General features: G+C 41.1%; 1 protein-coding gene across 8 annotated transcripts in view; it reads right to left on the bottom strand.

The window, feature by feature from the left end:
- WNK2 (WNK lysine deficient protein kinase 2) overlaps window positions 1-21,108 on the bottom strand; it is a 184,993-nt gene that overhangs the window by 70,621 nt on the left and 93,264 nt on the right. For all 8 annotated transcript variants that reach the window (XR_008445649.1, XM_054034431.1, XM_054034429.1 and 5 more), the window contains exons 8-11: window positions 20,621-20,909; window positions 10,570-10,766; window positions 7,672-7,824; window positions 298-486 (exon numbers count right to left, since the gene is read on the bottom strand). Coding sequence is in view for 7 of the 8 variants with exons in the window: in XM_054034431.1 (XP_053890406.1) it covers window positions 298-486; window positions 7,672-7,824; window positions 10,570-10,766; window positions 20,621-20,909 (828 nt within the window). In the remaining variant the exon portion in view is untranslated. The remainder of the gene's footprint in view (window positions 1-297; window positions 487-7,671; window positions 7,825-10,569; window positions 10,767-20,620; window positions 20,910-21,108) is intronic.

The following is a 21,108-nucleotide window of genomic DNA, read 5'->3' as shown; positions in this document are numbered from 1 at the left end:
AGGAAAAACTTTTTCACTAGGAGGGTGGTAAAGCACTGGAATGGGTTACCTAGGGAGGTGGTGGAATCTCTTTCCTTGGAGGTTTTTAAGGTCAGGCTTGACAAAGCCCTGGCTGGGATGATTTAGTTAGGGATTGGTCCTGCTTTGAGCAGGGGGTTGGACTAGATGATCTCCTGAGGTCCCTTCCATCCCTGATATTCTACGATTCGGACAGCGATCACTGGCTAGAAAATGTTACTTGAATGGACGTGCCTTTAAAATGATTTAAAACACCACTGAATTCTCACAACACTTTACCTGGGAGGGTGGGACATGAGGAAGTTGCTGCACAGTGGAAATCTGTAGTGGTGTTAGCTGTGTACTGGTAGCTGCCACCTGAGAAGTCTGGGTTTGATATTGGGGCAGCAGATGGGCAGCGGGCTGCAATGGACAAACTGGCTGGCTGGCTAGAACCTGCTGCAGAGGAGCTTGCTGTGGTATGGATTGCTGATAGAGAATAAAAAAATTGCATATTAAGAAAGAATCAGTTCACTGGACACCAGTCTTGTTTTCTTCCCAATTAAAGCTGCACGCTCAAAACAGAACTGTCACTCATATTGAGCAGCACTGGTAAAAAAGACTGACACTTCCAGTTCAAACATTGTACAAGAGCCTAGACTGAAGTCTTATTTAAATAAAACCTACATCACCACAAAAGGCAGATTCGAGCAGTTTGGAAAGGATATTTTTAATGAATCATGCAGGCTCTTTAAAACTTGGCAAAGGACAAAAGAACCTCTATTTTCTAGCCAGCCCTGCAAAATCTTCCAACTATGGACCCAAATATTGCTATATGTAGAGCAAACCAAGGCAATATTGTCATTCAAAAATTCACTCTATAAAAGAGCCTAGACATTCAAATGTACTGCAAATTTATAATGCGTCTCTCTGGCCAATCAAGGAATATACCATTCTTATTGCAATAAAGCTACAAAAGCTAGATTCTAAGAGTATTTCCCTCTATCCTGGCAGATCTGAATGTAAGCAAAGGATAGGGAACTGACAGCATAAGAAACTCATGTCTTATGCCAGTGGTTCTCAAACTTTTGTACTGGTGACCCCTTTCACACAGCAAGCCTCTGAGTGCGACCCCCCTTATAAATTAAAAACACTTTTACATATATTTAATACCATTATAAATGCTGGAGGCAAAGAGGGGTTTGGGGTGGAGGCTGACAGCTCGTGACCCCTCCATATAATAACCTCGTGACCCCCTGAGGGGTCACAACTCCCAGTTTGAGAACCCCTATCTTACGCTGACCACCCCATAACCCTTTAATATCTGAAAGTGAACTACAAAACAAAGGCAACCCTCTTCCCCATGTTTATGCTTTTTGTGATGTATAAAGACACTTCTCAGAATTGAACAGTGATGTCAAAAGAGTATGTGACCAGAGCTGGCTCTCTCCCTGCTTCCAAATGAAGCGAATGGGATTCCAATTAATTATAAGTGAATATTCAGCATCCCTTCTCTGTTGGTCAGGAGGTTGGATAGCAAAAAGCTCACAAACTCAGGTAACATCACAATTTGCATTCTCCAGTAAACTTGCCAAGAGGGGAAAGTAAAGACCTGACTTCTTATATAAAAAGCAGCACTTTAAAAGACCCTTTGAGAATGTTTTAAATAATCATTGAAGGGCAAAACAAAGTTTTTTGTTCAATATTTTTGTTTTGCAATCCTGTTTTAAACATTCTGGGAAGCTTTGACCAAGTGACAACTCATCTTTGTGAATGATCTCAACTCTCGCCTGCAGGGACCACACTCTAGAGTTGAAAGTTTAGTTGTTGTGACAACAGTTTTAGAACTTTTCTTTGGATAGAGGAAATAGACAATTACACCATCTTCCATATGAAATGCCTCTTGCCCCCACCTTTTTTGGCTGTAAGTTTACACTACAGCATATACAAAAAGTGACTGTTTCTAAATTATAACCTAATTTTGTAAACATTCACAGTATAAGACAATAATTTAACAGCAAAATGTGACTAAATGTTGAGCCTCTTTCAGTTCAGCTGAACTCTGCCCAGTTCCTTTCATTAAGTTTTACACGATTACCATTTTGTTCAATTGGAGAGCAGCTGGTGAGCAAACAGACTGGCACAAATCTAACATTACTGCACCCCTCCCAGTAAGTAATTTTGGATCTCGCAAGAGATTCTATAGCGACAGCCCCGGAAACCAAGCTCCGGGTTCACAGGCACAGGGGAGGCACTGCTACATTGGCCTGCCATACTACTGAAAATTTGATTAGAACGAGACAACTGTTCCATGGCTGACTTAATAAGCACGTTTTCACCTCTAACATCTGTCCTGCTTCAGGGGTCTCAGTGAATGCTGGATGTAATTTAAGAGGTAATATGCTTGATGTTAAAACCTTAAAGATAAAAATAAATGAATAGTGAAATTTAAGCATTGCTTTTCATCTTTGCTGCTTCTGAGGAATGACAGCTCTACACTGTTTGATCTTGTGTGTTTTCAGTGACAGAATGCTTCAACAAGAACCCTTATTTCCTTTTTTAAAATATATAAACACACGAACGGGGATGAAATGGATTAAGGGATCAAGGGGCTGGCCCATCTAGAAACAAGACTGAAGCAGCTTGGTGGCTTCCAAACACGGTGAACAGGTGTGTGTTTGGCTACTTGCATCTGGTAGCACAGGTTACTCAGCAAGTCTCAAAGTAACAAGTAGGGCTGTCAAGCGATTAAAAAAAATTAATCGCAATGAATCACACTGTTACACAATAACAGAATACCATTTATTTAAATATTTTTGGATGTTTTCTACATTTTCAAATATACTGATTAGGGCTGTTGATTAATCGCAGTTAACTCAGACGATTAACTAAAAAAAAAAAAAGATTTGCGATTAATTGCACTGTTAAACAACAGAATACCAATTGAAAATTTTAAAATATTTTGAATGTTTTTCTGTATTTTCAAATATATTGATTTCAATTACAACACAGAATACAAACTGTACAGTGCTTGCTGTATATTATTTTTTATTACAAATATTTGCACTGTAAAAATGATAAACAAAAGGAGTAGTATTTTTCAATTCACCTCATACAAATACTGAGTGCAGTCTTTATCATGGAAGTGCAATTTACAAATGGGTTTTTTTTTGTTACATAACTGCACTCAAAAACAAAACAAAGTAAAACTTTAGAGCCTACAAGTTCACTCAGTCCTACTTCTTGGTCAGCCAATCGCGAAGAGAAACAAGTTTGTTTACATTTACGGGAGATAATGCTGCAGGCTTCTTATTTACAATGTCACCTGTAAGTGATAACTGGCGTTCGTATGGCACTGTTGTAGCTGGCGTTGCAAGCTATTTACGTGCCAGATGCACTAAAAGATTCATATGCCTCTTATGCTTTGGCCATCTTCCAGAGGACATGCTTCCATGCTGATGGCGCTCATTAAAAAGATAATACAGTAATTAAATTTGTGACTGAACTCTTTGGGGCGGAATTGTATGTCTCCTGCTCTGTTTTACATGCATTCTACCATGTATTTCATGTTATAGCAGTCTCGGATGAAGACTCAGCACATGTTCATTTTAAGAACACTTTCACTGCAAATTTGACAAAATGCAAAGAAGATACCAATATGAAATTTCTAAAGATAGCTACAGCACTCGACCCAAGGCTTAAGAATCTGAAGTGCCTTCCAAAATCTGAGCGGGACGAGGTGTGGAGCATATTTTCAGAAGTCCTAAAAGAGCAACACTCCGATGCGGAAACTACAGAACCCAAACAACCAAAAGAGAAAGTCAACCTTCTGCTAGTGGCATCTGACTCAGATAATGAAAATGAATATGCGTCGGTCCGCACTGCTTTGGATTGTTATGGAGCAGAACCCGTCATCAGCATGGATGCATGTCCCCTGGAATGGTGGTTGACGCATAAAGAGACATATGAATCTTCAGTGCATCTGGCACGTAAATATCTTGCGACACCGGCTACAAAAGTGCCATGAGAATACTTGTTCTCACTTTCAGGTGACATTGTAAACAAGAAGCAGGTAGCATTACCTCCTGCAAACGTAAACAAACTTGTTTGAGTGATTGACTGAACAAGAAGTAGGACTGAGTGGACTTGCAGGCTCTAAAATTTTACATTGTTTTATTTTTGAATGCAGTTTTTTTTGTACATAATTCTACATTTGTAAGTTCAACTTCCATGATAAAGAGATTGCACTACAGTACTTATATTAGTTTATTTGAAAAATACTATTTCTTTTGTTTTTTACAGTGCAAATATTTGTAATAAAAATCAATCTAAATTGAGCACTGTACACTTTGTATTCTGTTGTATTTGAAATCAATATATTTGAAAATGTAGACATCAAAAATAATTAAATGGTATTCATTATTGTTTAATCGCACGATTAATTTTTTAAATCGCTTGACAGCCCTAATATTGATTTCATATATTCATGTATATTCACATACCTGTAGCAGTTGCTTTGAAATGGACAAGATGAGTGATTTTCAATCTGGTCTAAATGACTTTGAGGCACATGTCCCATTGACTTTCAATGAGATTTGCTCTCTCAAGTGACTTAGGTGCTTTTGAAAATTCCACTCAAATAGCTTTTAGCATTCTAACCTAAACATGACAGGTATCTCCTTTAGTGTGCAGCTTGCTGGCAATTTAGGTCCTGATTCAGTGAAGAACTTAAGCCCACGTAAAACATATGCTTATTTGCTTTATTGATTTGCAGGCTTAAAGAGCAAGTCTTGGGTCTACTGTCATACAGTTGGAATCATTATTCACATAACTTATCTAATTCATATTATGAACTGTATAGAAGAAGGTTATTGAACAGAGGGAATCAGGACAAAGACACTTAACTTAAGTGTTCTTATAATTGGTAAATTGCAATTACATAATGCTAAACAGCCATTAAACTGAATCTTCCAGCTGCCTGGTGTGAAGGTCTAGTGTTTCTACAGTGAAAGCTACAAACCGGCTACCTCATCTTCACATGGCACTGCTTAGCCGAACTAGGTTTCTGAGTTTCAAAAATAGGTTTTTACAAGTGTAACTTTGACCTCGAATTGCATTCTTTGGTCCAAATCCAGGCCTGGAGCAGTTCCATTTGAGTGAACAAATGTCCCTACCATAGACTTTGCTCTATACATCTAGAGTGCATGCTACAATAGTATGTTGTACCCTAAAATAATATGCAAAATGAATTGCTGATGTACCTACAGACGTGAAGAGAAGTAAACTGTGTGTTTGATTAATCAGAAAAACAAATATTGACTATATTTTAGTCCCATGCTCCATCTGTGACACTAGTATTTCAAACAACAGCCATACCTCCATGAAAGGAGGAGAAAGAGAGGAAAAGGAGCTAGGAAGTGAAAAAAGACCCTAATCCAGAAAAGTAAAAGCAGCATCTGGCACATGGAAAAATCTGCAAATTCTGATGTGTCAGCAGAAAGCCCATGAGGCCAATACAGTTTCCTGAAATTGGAGCTTGTCCCAATTCTGTCCAAGAGGCAGTAACATTTCTGGCTGAATGAGAGAACATGAGACTATTTTGCCCATTAGAAAAACGGGGATACGAGACAATAGTTCAAGACATCATAGGTTTTAAACAGGCAGATCAGATTATGCTGTTTCTATGAGAGTGCTTTCAGAAAGAAGAGAATACTTCATCCAATAACACAACTTGAGCTATTCCAGCACTGAATATTACTAAGACTTAAGAGATTTTGAAATTCATCTTGATAGCTCTAAGTTCAAGAGAAAAATAAGCATCCATTTATGCCAGCTATGCTGGTGTTAGAAATATGGCATATTTTGACAGCCTAAATGGTGTGAGGGAGCTGGTGAGACAAAAAGACATCTGTTAGTAAGGCACTACATTCCTCTGCCCTGTGCACAGAGAGCATAACACTCCTCAGCCCATTTAAACCATAGCTTGCGCTCACAGAAGCTGAGTTTTTGGTAGAAACACAGAATCAGGACAGGTCTTTATGACATTTGTGTTGGCCTGAGATAAATTTTTTCCTACCAGTTACTACTGGATTCTTGTCCAAGCAATGAACCATTTGAGACTCTCTCAACTTTCCAGCATACAATAGATGGTTTGTAAATACCTTTATTATGCAGGAGATTTCAGAGAATTATCTGAGCATCCCAGACAGACATTGGAGGAATCAGCATTTTGGAGACTGTCTAGAGACAGCCAGATTCTTCCTTTAGAAGAGTGTTACTTGGTGGATCAAGAACACACTGTACTATGTTTTAAAAAATATATATATTATTCCTAAATTCAAAGTGGGCCTCTGACCCCCATGCTCCCTTGGAAAAAACACTCTAAAATCCTCCTGAGGATCTGAGCGCAATTTAGAATAGACAAAAGTTTGTTTTTCCGACATTAATTTATTAGCAAGTCATGCACATCTCAAGTGCTAACAATAAAATGAAAACAAGAAAACGAAGTTGTTCACTCACTTAGCTTTTTTCAAAGTTATGCTTTTCTCAGACCTGCATCCCCCTGTAAGTACTAAAGCAGGTATCAGAGCAGGTACTAAAGCAACTACCATGTTAATACATGGTGGTAGAGAAACCATACAACAGGATATGGCAGGGTCTCAACCTATGGGGCTAGGACTCTCTGACTGAGTCAAGCTATTTTTATTTATTTATTTATTTATTTGCTGTCTTGAAAATTAAATAATACAAATATCTGTCTGGGCTTTCCCTGGGGTTTCCTGCGTGCCTACTTCAGCTCCAGTTCAACTCTCCCACAGCGACCCAGGCTGCAGAGGCTGAGCTGAGTTTCCCCATCAGTGACCCTTCCAGACTACAGGGGCCTGCTGGGTTGCTGACACAGACTTTCTCTCTTCCTCTGCCCAACAACCCTTCTGCTAGTGCTCAGCCAGCCCAGAGCTGCCTGGGAGGAGACAACAGGGGAGATGGATAGCAACCACCAGTTGCCTCAGGGTCTCCTGGTAAGGAGGTGAAGAGGACAAGGACTCTAAGCCAGGCATCTGGGAACAAGCTCATCTACCTCAATGAACTATATTCACAAAAAGGCAGTTATAATTGCATGTGTTTTCTACAGTATTTCATTAATGTGAATGTTGTCTCTAGCACATGTGAAAGTGGGGCTTGGTATCATTTGCTCTGAGCAACATGGGGTTGCAATGATGAAAAGGTTGAGAGCCACCAGCATCAAGGAAGAGTGATCAGTTTTTCTATTTAGCAAGCCAAACTACCGTGTGATTTAAGAGCAAATATTAAACTGGGATTCTCGCCATTACTCTGGATAAAGAGTTTATGTTAAAGTTCTGTCTACTCTGAAAAGCATCCAACCACTAAGTCACTGATGAGCCAGGGGAAGAAAGTGGAAACATTGATGTATAATATTCATAAATGTAACTTCTTTCTGAATATTATGACTTGTGTTCAAAAGCAAGGTTTCAAAACTAACTAATGCATTTAAATGGTGGTTTAACAGGTTCTCAGTACAGTAGTTCTATTCAATAAGCAGACCTGATATCTCAGAAGTCCTCGAACTGACCTCGGACAGTGGTTTTGCTAGCAAAAAGACCATTTACAAGAAAAGAAAGGGAAGAGATGGGGTCAGATAGTTTAGCTTCTCACCTGCTGGCTGGCTAAAACAGGCTGAGATTGCCCCATCTGCGATGAAGCAACTGTGATTGGCTGTATGACTGGGAATGTCATTGCTGGCTCTTGGTAATGTTGCGGTCGCTGAGAGATAACAGCAGGTGGAGCCTGAGCCACTGTTAGTCCAGGCTGGAGGAGTGGAAAATAAATTACTTTAGAAGAAACATCAATAAAAAGTTGTCTACAACTGATTTTTAAGAACATGCTTGATATGAAATATTCAATTCAAAACAAGGAAAGAGAAATGAAAAACACAAGGAAAGGAAGGTAACATCTCCAGGAAGAGAGCTTTCCCAGGGGAGATTTAAAAAAAAAAAAAAAAAAAAAAAAAAAAAAACTGTATTGCATTTCTCTTTATTGGACATGGACCATATAAGCTCCATCCTCTGTCACTGAAAGTGCTCTCTCTCTCTCTCTTCCTCCCTCCACCCTCTCTCACGCACACAAAATACATTAAAAAACAACAATTAGCTGGGTAAACTCCAGTTGGTAACTTAAAAACAAACAACTTCTATTGCCAGGTGATTTTCTTAAATTGGAGGCCAGGAGATTGATATAGGATTTAAAAAAACCAACAACCCAGCCACAGAGAATGGAAGTAAAATGAAATAAGGTTCTTAATAAGCAAAGTCTCAAACTCCTGTTCAAGAAAAAGGATAGGTATGTATATTAAAGAAAGGGCCAATAGACTTAAAACCCTATTTACCTACAAGGAACATCAATTACACCTCTTGCTGCATGATGCTATCCTACCCGCAGTAATATATTTAGCAATTTCCTACTTAAATATGTCAGGAAGTATTCATTGCTTAAAAATCAAGTGTTCTTTTAAAGTTTGTAACAGTATCTACCTATGTTAGATGAAAATGCAGTCAAAAATTAAGTTGACATGAAATATCAAGGAAAAAATATTGCTTATGACAAAATAAACAAACAAGTGAAATACTTTCTGCTGTTTTACCCTTCACAGCCCCTAGTTAAAAAAAACAGATCACACTTAAGTCCAGTTACTGAGACTGTACCAATGAAATCAATAAAAAGAGTGTGTCTGCTCTAAGGCACTATACTGCACTGCTCAATTTTATGTTTTCTGCAGAAAAGGTATTACTACACTCAATCATAGCTGTTATTTCTTCATGTGAAAAATACAGGAGAAAGGATGCAACCACACCACTACATTCACAGGGCAGATGGTTTCAACAACTGAGGGAGTTTGTTACAGAGGCCCAAGTTAAACAGGATGGTGATTCAAGCCATTCACAGGATCATTCCAACTAAATACACTTTACATTCTGTCGCAGGCATTTTGGAAAACAAGGGGGAAACAGGGTAAGTGTGGCATTTCTGAAGCATCTGGGGAAATTTTGGATCAAACAGGAGACACTTGTCATTCTTGGATTTGGTTTTTCTTCTTCTAAACCAACGAGGGATGAAATGGTGGATTCCACCTACCACATCACTGGTGATGTTTTTACTAGCTAGGCTGTTTCTACTGCTCTGCACAGATGGAGTCACTGGATTGGTCTTCTCTGTTAGTGATGCTTTGCCAGTGCAAACTTTATAGAAGGGCGGAGGTAGTCCAGGCATGTTGGCTTCCCCATAATTGAAGGACTCAGAATGCAGGCCTTTTTCTGTGACTCTTGCAGTTCTCACAGGAGTAGAACTGGTCTTTTGGCTAATTATGTGCTGCAGAGATTCATGTAATAAAGGCAGGTCTAAACTTCTGCCGCAAGGCCTGCTCGCTTGAGGAAGAGGTAGGGATACTGAGTTTTTCTTTAGTTTGTTACAGAGGCAGCAAGGAGTATCTGTAGCACATGTAAGGGGCACTGACTTTTTTGGATCTTCTCCAGAATGAAGCAGATGGGCAAAGCAGGCCTGACAATTGCGTTTAATGATCATTAACTCAGTGGTACTTGCAGAGATTTCTAATGCAACTAACTGTGATTTACTTGCTTCCTCTTCTGTATCAGGTGATATTTTTATGCTTTCCTCTATTAGTTCTGTTGGAAGAGAGGATGTAACATTTGGAGTCAAAGCCACTACTGAATCACTATGGCGACGATAATTGCTGAGAGTGCTGTGAATCATGGGTAACAAGTATTGGCTAACACAGGAGCAGTGTGCCACTGGAATTTCTGAAGGACACACTAGGCCTATATTGATTCTTTCATTGGAGAGATCGGAAGGTTTATGTTCGATTGCACACAATTGTTCTTGCAGTGACGAGTCCATTAATTCTTGCTGGCCAAGGTCATTGTAACATGAACACAAGAGTAAGTGTGAATATCTGTCTGGGTTACCAGTGTTGGGTTTTGGAGCCTCAATAACAGAAGTGCTTCTTCGCCTCTGTGCAACATTAAATCTAAGCAAAGAGCTAGAAAGGCATTCAATAGACGCTTGACCTTTAGCACAACAGGAAGACACCTCGGACCCAAGAGGCTCTTGAACAAATGAAGGAACAATATGTGGCTATATTAATAACAAACAAAAAACAAAAAACAAAAAATAATTCTCAAATGAATGTGCTCATGAGGTTAAGTCTAATCATGGCAAAGCTATTAAAAACAACTCAGTGAAATGAAAAAGATGAATGCTCACTTTATGATGTTTAAATTAAAGTACTATAGCAAGCAGTAAAGCATTTCCTTGAGCACAGGAAGTACAATTATAAATGTCCTATCTTTTGATAGCAAAACAAACACATTTTTGGGTGAAAGTATGAATACACGTATTAAATAAATCAGTATTGGTAAAAATGGGCAGAGAAGAAAAAGGGTGAGCCATGGGATCTACACTCACTGAAGGCAGAATATAAGGTGAGTCATTAAACATGATCGAGTATATTCAACATTGTTGAAAAAAAATGAGACTTACTACTGAAGGCTGCTGGTAGTGCCCTAGCTGCTGAAGGCTTTGGGGCAAAGCCTGGCTCTCACTTAGAGGTGGACTGTAAACCCGTTGAATAGCAGGAGGTATTGAATCAGGCAGAGATGAGTAGATGACACTTTGCTGGCTGCTCTGGGAGTCTGAATAAACTGTGGACCCCTGACCGCTGTCAAATGTGCTGTCAGCTGAAAGAACAATCTTTTTTATTAAGAGCTTAACAAATCAAACAAAATGTTCAAGTAGTGACTTAATGGGGAGGCCTAAGTGCGGTTTATGCAATTGGCATTTTTACTACCCTAGCTATTTCTACCATATACATAAGTTATATAATACAAATGCTATTTTCTGTGAATGGTTCATCATTCCTCCCCGAAGCCAGAAATGAAGACAGTCTCCTATGGATTTTGTGCAGAGCTAGGCACATTGATATTCCCTTTAGAGGTCACAACACTGATGTTAAGAATGGCAGACCTTCTATGGATTTTATAGCATGAAAGAACAGTGAGCTGATCGTGACTTCAATGGGAGATGAGGGATCTCAGCCACCTGCAGGATGAATTCCTTTGGAGATATAGAGATTTAATGATTATTTTAATTCCCTTTTTGTTAGTAGTGTTGCAAATTTTAATTTCAAATAAGTTATGAAACATTACATTATTTACTATGTATTAGCCAATATAAAATGTATAATCAGCTTCACTAAGTAGTGCCACCTTAGTTGAGGAATACTAATAAAGCAAGAAAAAAAATAGGGGAAAATGTACAATGGAGAAACTGTAGAAAAATAAATCATGGCTTTTTGACAGCTGTATATATGGTGCAAGACAGTGAGTAAAATAGTAGGCATACCTAAAAAACCGCTCTAAATCATTAACTTCATTTTGACTTGCCCTGCAATTTTAGACATTGCTTGCCATTGAGGCACAGTAAAGCTACACAAGAACACATTCACTGAAATTACAACTGAATCCTAAGCAATTTTAATACATCTTACTCTTTCCTGGTTTTGTTATTACGAACAGAAAGCCTCAACATACCTGGACTCAACACCATAATAACTGGATGAAATAAAACTGCTTTATATAAGCAGTCATCTTGATCCAAGTTTTTAATGATTAGGAGCACAATTCACCGCTTTGTCAGTGTTCATAATACAGAGAGTTAGCCTGATTAATCTGAAAAATTGCACAACTCTGGGAACTGGGCAAGAGCGACATCTTTGTCAAACGGAAATAAGGCTTATAATGGCATTGTTAAATATTAAAGGCTTGGAAAAAAAAGGCCTTTTCAAGTTTACTGAAGCCAGTAAAATATATCTGCACCGTTAACTAGCTTCTTTTTCTACAGCTGTTGTTTTTACCCTTGAAATAACCAAGGCAGCAGTAGTAGTGAAGTTAAAATACCTTGTCACAACAGGGAGGAGTTAACAAACTGGACTGAAAGTGGACTGTAGCAGACTTGAACCATAGTTGTTAAAAGGATTTTAAATTAAAGGAATATGATTTTATCATATCTTTATCTAAAACCCTCCACCTTCCCATCCCCCGACCTCCCCACAGGGCTTGCTCTACAGAGGTTTGAATAAAATGGGACCCAGATGTGAGCCCCACTCAGTTTTCAGAAACTAACCTCCCGATTAGGTTTTGAAAAAACTAAAACCCACCTCTAATTTTCTGCATTGCCAGTTTAAAAATCCGATGCTGCCTATTATAACAATGTAGGTGTTTTTATAGAAAATGGAGTTTCATCTTATTATAAATAATTATTCAAGACCACAAAGGAAGACAGAGTGTAAGTGAACAGAGCTACAGCAGAAGCTGAGAGTCAAACCTAGATTTTCTTGGCACACCACGTTGCACATAGATATAAATTATTAATATCATCTCTGCATCCTCTCTCTCAATATCACATGAAGAGATAGGAAAGTGATTTATAGAGCTTTTAGACTCAATAGCACTAAAGAAGCATCCAAAGACATGGGACATGGAATTGCTAAAATAAAGCAAGAAATAAATTACGAGTAGGAACCAGGAAACAAATTGGGTATTTAATATATATATTTACAGCCAGTAAATTGCCAGCTCAAAGGTCACAGAAAGGCACAGTTAATATCTGTTAGCTATTATTTTTAACTAACTTGGTGTCTTTTGTAAAAGGTTCCTCAAAGGAGTCAGCTTATATGAGTTAAGTATGTAGTCAGAAAAAAATATAAGCTCAGACCAAATCATCATCTTCGAAAAGTTTTGAAAGTACTATAAACATTCTGTAAAGTTTTGAAAATATTGTAACAATAAGACAATTTTATATCGTCTGAAAGTTTGCTGTTTTGTGCTGAGCTTGTTGAATTATTATTATTTCAATACTCAAAAGCTAACTCAAGCACAATGCATGAACTACAAAATGGGTAAGGATTTTGTGTACTTATTTATAAAATACCCGAATTAAGGAATAAGCCGTCTCTGTGCTCCAAATAATATCTATTTAAACCAAATAATGTCTATAATAAAATTCCAAAACAACAAAAAGATAGCATTGGCTTAACAGTTTAGTAGGAGAATCTGTACATCAGTTTGTCTAAGGGTATACGTTGGGATAGATCCTTGTCTAAACCAAGGGATAATGCACCCTACGGGGATGTGATTTTTCAAGCACATTAATGTCTCATGCATTAATTGGTCTGTATAAACCCTGCTGGTGCACACTAAAGATTTTGAATAATACTACATTAAAGTGGGCTATGAACCATTAGCACGCACCAGCAGGGTCTACATGGACCAATTAATGCACAATTCATTAGTGTACTTTAGAAATCACACCCCCCACATAGCACATTGCTCTTCGGCATAGAGAAGCCCTTAGTAAAACAGGCTAGAACAGGGTTGCCCCAAACTTTTTCTGAGCTTCCAGTCTAAAATATTTTGCAATATCAACCTGAAGACCACTAATACTTAAAAGTACACCAACAAAATTGTAAATACACTCACAATTCAGTGTGATATGGGAGCCTGTCTTGCTGAAAAATTTGTTCTGAAGGTTGATCTGGGGTGGGGAAAGGGGGACATGGTCTTAAATTATTTTTGATCACCACGAGACTGCAATCCCCCCCCCTTCACCCCCAAATCACTGAAAAGAAACCTGAGGCTCAGAAATAGGAAAATTAAAATGGGATGAAGAACTCCCAAGGGTCTGCAACTAAAGCTGGGTACCTTCTCGTTCAGCAACAGCCAAAAACCAGCTGAGTTTCTATTAGAGAAAATCAGTTGCATGGACTTGTAACATGTCTCACAATTTCATCTTACAATGGACCAGTGAGTGCTGTTGAGCCAACAGCACCTTGGTTGAAGGGTTACTGGTCCACCTTTCCCCCCTATAACCAGGGTCAGCAAGTAAAACAGTAATACAGCTGGGTCTGAAGTTTCTTCAGACGCTGACATTATGAGCTCCTAAGAGTCCCCAACTGGCTCTTCAGATTCTAAAATCTAAGACAAAGAAGAGAGCATCTCCTTTCCATCCTCAGGAAGACCATTTGCCAAGTTTTCTGATGAATGCTTCCACCCTGATCTGCATGGACAGGACATTCATATTCCGCCCTTTGGGAAAAGAGTTCAGCTTGTCTTAGGGTATGTCTACACTACGGGATTACTCCGAATTTACAAAAAAAGAACATCATCCGAAGAACTGGGCTGTAGCCCACAAAAGCTTATGCTCTAATAAATTTGTTAGTCTCTAAGGTGCCACAAGTACTCCTGTTCTTTTTTGTGGATACAGACTAATACGGATGCTACTCTGAATCCGAATTTACAGAATTCGATTTTTGGCAACCGATTGTATAAAGTTGAGTGCATGAGGACACACTAAGCACATTAATTTGGTGGTGTGCGTCCATGTACTGAGGCTATCGTTAACTTCCAGAGCATTGCACTGTGGGTAGCTATCCCATAGTTCCCGCAGTCTCCCCCGCCCATTGGAATTCTGGGTTGAGATCCCAATGCCTGATGGGGCCAAAAATTTGTTGCGGGTGGTTATGGGTAAATGTTGTCAGTCAATCCTCCCCCCAGGAAAGCAACGGCAGACAATCATTTCACGCCCTTTTCCCTGGATTGCCCGGGCAGACGCCATAGCACGGCAACCATGGAGCCTGTTCAGCTTTTTTTCACGGTCACCGTAGGTTTACTGGATGCTGCTGACAGACGTGGTACTCCAGCGCTACACAGCAGCAGCCCCTTGCCTTTGCAAGTTAGCAAAGACGGTTACCATTCATACTGTACCGTCTGCTGCTATGGGTGCTCCTGGCCGGCCTCGGTGAGGTCGATTGGGAGCGCCCGGACAAAAATGGGAATGACTCCCCAGGTCATTCTCTTCTTTAAGTTTTGTCTAATGGACAGTCAGTCCTGCCTAGAATATCAGGCAAGCCTACTAAAGAACCAGAGAGGCAAACAGCCGCTCCGGGTCAGAGCCCCAGACATTCCACAGAAATGATGAGCTGCATGCCGTTCTAGAGGGTGCCCCTACAACCACCCGATCCATTGCTTCCCTCGTCCCCCACCCCTCCTGGGCTACCTTGGCAGTTATCCCCCCTTTTGTGTGATGAAGTAATAAAGAATGCATGAATTTGAAACAACACTGACTTTATTGCCTCTGCAAGCAGAGATCAAAGGGGGGAGGGGAGGGTGGTTGGCTTACAGCGAAGTCGAGTGAACCACCATTCTGCACTTGCTCAGCCTATAGCTGAAAATGGGAACCTGTGATAAGCACTAGGATAGACGCACAGGCAGGACTGAATCTCCATTTGAGTGTCAGCCTTTGGTTGACACTGGTAAAATACAAAATGTCCCAGGATATGCATGTTGGGGGACAGTTCTAAACGGCAGCTTTATTTTTTTGTTTGCAGCAAAATGTAGAGGTCTAAGTATCTGATTGTGAGCCCTGGGAGCAAGGGGTAGGCTGGGGTAGGTGAGACCGTGCGGTGCTGCCGACTGGGAGAACAGCCTGAGGCAGAAGCCTCCAGCTGGCATGATATTCCAGGCAGGACTGAATCTCCATTACACAAAACTTAAAGAAGAGAATGACCTGGAGTCATTCCCTTTTTTGTCCAGGCGCCCCCGACCGACCTCACCAAGGCCAGCCAGGAGCACCCATGTCTGCCCAGGTGCCCCCGACCGACCTCACCAGCCAAGAGCACCCACGGGACAACGATAACAGTTACCAGTCATACTGCACTGTCTGCCGTCCGCAAGGCAAGGGGATGCTGCTGTGTAGCGCTGCAGCACCGTGTCTGCCAGCAGCATCCAGTAGACGTACGGTGACAGTGAAAAAAGGCGAGAAATGATTTTTTCCCCTTTGCTTTCACGGGGGGTTGTGGGGTGGAAGGAGTGGCACCTGACGACATATACCCTGAGCCACCCGCGACAATGTTTTTGACCCTTCAGGCACTGGGACCTCAACCCAGAATTCAAAGAGTGCAGGATAGCTACAGTCGTCAGTCGCCCCTCCCTCCGTGAGCGTCCATTTGATTCTTTAGCTTTCTGTTATGCTTGTCTCAGCTCCTTAAGTTTCAGGCATCACTGTGTTGAGTCCCTGTTGTGGCCTCTGTCCATCATGGCCTTGGAGATTTTTTCAAATGTTTTGGCATTTCGTCTTTTGGAACGGAGTTCTGATAGAACAGATTCATCTCCCCATACAAAGATCAGATTCAGTATCTCCCGTACGTTCCATGCTGGAGCTCTCTCTTGATTCTGGCTGTGCTGATGAGCTCTGCATGGTCACCTGTGCTGATCAGCGCTCCACGCTGGGCAAACAGGAAATGAAATTCAAAAGTTCGCAGGGCTTTTCCTGTCTACCTGGCCAGTGCATCCAAGTTCAGATTGCTGACTAGAGCGGTCACAATGGTGCACTGTGGGATAGCTCCCGGAGGCCAATACCGTCGAATTGCGGCCATACTAACCCTAATTCGAAATGGCAATGTCGATTTTGGCGCTACTCCCCTCGTTGGGGAGGAGTACAGAAATCGATTTTAAGAGCCCTTTATGTCAAAGTAAATGGCTTCATTGTGTGGACGGGTGCAGGGTTAATTTGATTTAACGCTGCTAAATTCAAACTCAACTCATAGTGTAGACCAGGCCTTAGTGCCCAAATGTCAGCCAGGGAGGCTCAGTGTGCCTCCCACGACAAGTTATTAGAGTCAGCAAGGGAAATCCTGCACTTCTGCTCTTCATTAGAAGAGTTGAGTTAGCACCTCACTATGAGAGCCACTTCCATACTGAGTTTAAAGAAGGCTGCAGGTGAAGGAAACCTGTGTCATCACAGAGCAATGCAAGAAGTCAAGAATTCTTTGGATGGCATTTAAATGAACTTCACAACGTAACGGCATCATGAAGAACCTGGCATAGGTCTTCAGGCATTTTCTTAGTAGCAAGAACTTGTCTGGGTCTGAAACAGTTGGGCCATGAGGTTTTAGATGTAATGTTCAGGATCCATGTGACCAAGCCACTACCTTAAGCTGTCATTTCCTTGGCACCTTCCATGACAACTGCAATACACCACTCCCACTAAATGTGGAAATCTTTGACTGTTCCTGATGTGTCCAGTATCGGCTCTCTTCTGTTGTACATCCCGGCACAGCTTTACAAAAGAACAAGCCTTCAGTAGAGCCATCAAACACATCACACACAAACTGCTAGAAACCACCACACCTTTGTTTTCAGAACAGTTGCTCTTGGACAAACTCATCTGTGTCACTAATGGAGCGAGAAGCAGTGACAACAGACAAGCCACCCTGTTCAGTTTGGTAGCTGAATCAAGCCCTGAAACGTTTGAAATCACATCAGTTGCACAGGGAAGGAAACAACCTTCTGCAATGTTATACAATTTTCACTGCCGGGCCATTCTTGTCAATGCCAAATAAGACGCCTGAAGAGCATTTGTGCTGACACTGCCAGTTTGAGTAATCAAGTCTCATTGCTTTTTTCAAGACATGACATTGACTCCAGAAATAAAAGCCTCAAGTTCATCTTTCAGTAACTGATGTTTGGCATCTAAAAGTGTCCCGGCGAGTGCTTCGGGACATGCTACCTGACATGCTTTCAAGTCACATGATGTCACAGGGCAGAAGTGAACTGCAAAGACTCAAAGAAGTGGGCAATAATGTCACGAGAGGCTCAAGCAGTGGCTTCATGTCATAGTAAATACATTCAACAGCTAACATCTTGAGTGTTCAAATTCAATGACTTTTTGTCATGACATTTTGCTTGGATATTTACATTTCACGTGGTACATAATTTAAAAAAAAATAGATATGTGCTGTTCTGTATGAAGTTAAATTCAGGCACATACAAAGGTATAGATTCAATGCTATTTTGTTAACAGAGTCTCTAGCAGCCGGATGCACATTCTCATGTTCTGCAGTAGTCTATAGTAAGCTACTATCTGGGTATCTCAGGTTACAACAATGTGGTGGCCATAAAGGAACAAATAATTAAAGGGTTTATGTTGTGTATCTATTTTTATATTTTTTAGCTGAACTGAACTCCCCCTCCACACCAATATCCTCCTCCTCCACATTTTCTGCATGATCTCCTGCAAAACCCTAAATATCCTATGCAACCCAGAGATTGCGAAACCCTGAACTACAAAAATGCAGAAGTGATGTAGAAAATGATTACATCTCTAGTAAAGTTAAAGTATATCAAAGAAGAGGGCTCAACAAGACTTGAAAATCCTCCAATTACCCTATAAAAATGATTTGCCATTAACGCAGCTGTATTGTACTATCCTTTTGTTGATAAAGTTATAGCAAGTATTGCATCTTCCTGGCTTTATGTTTTTTCCCTTAAGGATAACCATGAAAGTGGCTCCTGGACTAGACAAAAATTTCAGAAAAATGCAGTGACTACAAAAAATTCATTTATATATATATATATATTGTTTTGGACTAGGGTTGTCAGGCATCCGGTTTTTGACCAGAAAGCCTGGTCGAAAATGGACCCTGTGGCTCCGGTCAGCGCTGCTGACTGGGCCACTAAAGGTCTGGTTGGCAGCACAGCGGGGCTATGGCAGGCTCCCTGCCTGCCCTGGCTCTGCGTGGCTCCCGGAAGCGGCCAGCACGTCTGGCTCCTAGGCGCAGGGGCAGCCAGGGGGGCTTGTGCACTACCCCCGCCCCGAGCGACAGTTCCGATCCCATTGGCCAGGAACTGTGGCCAATGGGAGCTGTGGGGGTGGCGACTGCAGGTGAGGGCAGTGCACAGAGCCCCCTGACGCATCCGCCTAGGAGCCAGACATGCCAGCTGCTTCCGGGAGCCACCTGAGATAAGCCTTCAACCCCTCCCCTCCAACACCCCAACCCCCTGCCCCAGTCCTGAGCCCCCTCCTGCACCCAAACTCCTTCCCACACCTCAAACTCCTCATCCCCAGCCCCACCCCAGAGCCTGCACCTCCAGCCGGAGTCCTCACCCCAACCCTCTGCCCCCATCCAAAGCCCCCTCCTGCACCCCAGCCCTCTCATCTCCGGCCCCACCCCCCAATCCCCTCCGGCACCTCAAATCCTTTATCCCCGGCCGCATCCCAGAACCCACACCTCCAGCCAGAGCCCTCACCCCCTTCCACACCCCACCCCCCTGTCCCAGCCCGATCAAAATGAGTGAGAGAGCGAGCGAAGGTGGTGGAGAGCGAGTGACCGAGGGATGGGGGATGGAGTGAGTGGGGGTGGCGGGGCAAGGGTGTTCGGTTTTCTGAAATCAGAAAGTTGGCAACCCGATTTTGGACAAGTGTATGCTATCGAGTAAGAAGTTCCATAATGTATATGTTAGCCCTGTTTTCGGAAAATATAACAAAGTGAAAAAGGAGCATTGATATTATTTTGAGTATATTAAAGGACTATTGTACCTTTAGCACAAATTGCAAACTCGTGTACATTATTTTACCCTGGTCCTCTCAACAGGGGCACAGTTGTAGGGGTTGCAATAGGGTGACTAGATGAGGGACGTCTGGTCACCCTAGGTTGCAAGAAGGGTTAGCTTACCTGACAACATGGTATCAGCCAATCCCACTCAGCTCTGTAGTAGGGCAAGGGACTGGCTAAAGCCAGAGGACCCCAATAGAACATTTAATTGGCTTTCCTTAAAAACCAGCCATGAAAGGGTAACTTACACTTGCTCTCTCTTAAGGGAGAGTGTCACTCCCTCCTGCGCACATTCATGTCGCCACGTCATGTGTGCTTCACAGAGAGCACTTCTAATATCTTCATGTTTGTTTTTAAAAGTTAAATTTTACAGTTAATTTTAGAAGTGGTATTGAAGAGCATATCAGGTTGACTTTATCATGCCACAGAGAAAGGGTAACATTAAAACTATTCTGAATAAACATTATTTTTGGATTCACATCTAATAGGCAATGTGACTAGACAGCATTCAGACACTCTTTTCCATAACTGAAGTCTTGGCCTCTTTTTGCAAACCTCATACAAACTTACATGAATTACTGTAAGAATTCTCTTTTTGAACCTTCTAGGACTCTTTAAAAAAGTCCGTATTTAGGAACCAGTACCTCTTGTCAGCGCCTAAGTACGTATAATACCTCCAACACTGATTTTGTTGGGATTTCTAAAAATTAAAAAGCAAAACAAAAACACACTCAACCCAGCCCCCTCTCCAAAATAACATTAATTTCCTTCTCGTGAATCAATACGGAAAGTTTTATTTTTAATATTGGATTATTTAAAAAAAAATTATTTTAATGCAGTTAAAAGTACTTTCAATTTTCTTGCTATTTTATTCACTAATTTATCATACCTTAACCTTTCATATGTTTACTCCCCCTATATCTGTAACGTTAGTCAATGACTGACAGATAATGTAGATTCTGGAGAAGTTTTCTCTCTTGAATTCAGAATACCTCTAGTATTTAGACTTTCCTCTAGTGGGCAAAACTGTATGCAACGCTTTGAATGTATAGCTCAGAGCACTGACAGTTGTGGATTTCATCCATTTTATGCTAGGAGAATCATAACTGCTCACACAAGAAGCAATGCAAACATGAGACTTACATGCAACAGATGTAACGCTGGTGGGGAGGTTATGCTGAAACAGATGCTGGTCAGCTTCTGACTCCTCGAGCTCTGCCAGAGTTTGTTGACCAGTGTGTGAAAGGTGTGTTACTTGAACCTGTTGCGCTTGTGGCACCTTCAATTTCTCCAAACATTCAGAAACTTGATGGTCCTCTGATTGTATCATAGGCCAAATTCTCTCTCTTCTCCACTGTATTAATGCTACTCTGTCACGTATTGACTTTGCAACTATCTTGACATCACTTTCATGAAAAAATCCAGAGTCAACCTGCAGGGAAGGCATATAAACTTATCAAGCGCATGTACATGTGCATTTTAATTGGCATCTCTTCATAGCAAAGAAAGGATGGGTTTGAAATAACATGAACCGTGCAGCTATTCCTCACAGAATCAGGAATTCAATACAGTTTTGAGTTAAACATCTGCCACTGAAGTATTTAAAAATACTAAATTGCTTGCCCTGTACC

This window comes from Malaclemys terrapin, chromosome 7, assembly GCF_027887155.1.
Source record: "Malaclemys terrapin pileata isolate rMalTer1 chromosome 7, rMalTer1.hap1, whole genome shotgun sequence".
NCBI classification, from domain to species: Eukaryota; Metazoa; Chordata; order Testudines; family Emydidae; genus Malaclemys; species Malaclemys terrapin.
The sequence above is the reverse complement of the archived record's forward strand: the minus strand, read 5'-3'. Positions and strand labels throughout refer to the sequence as shown.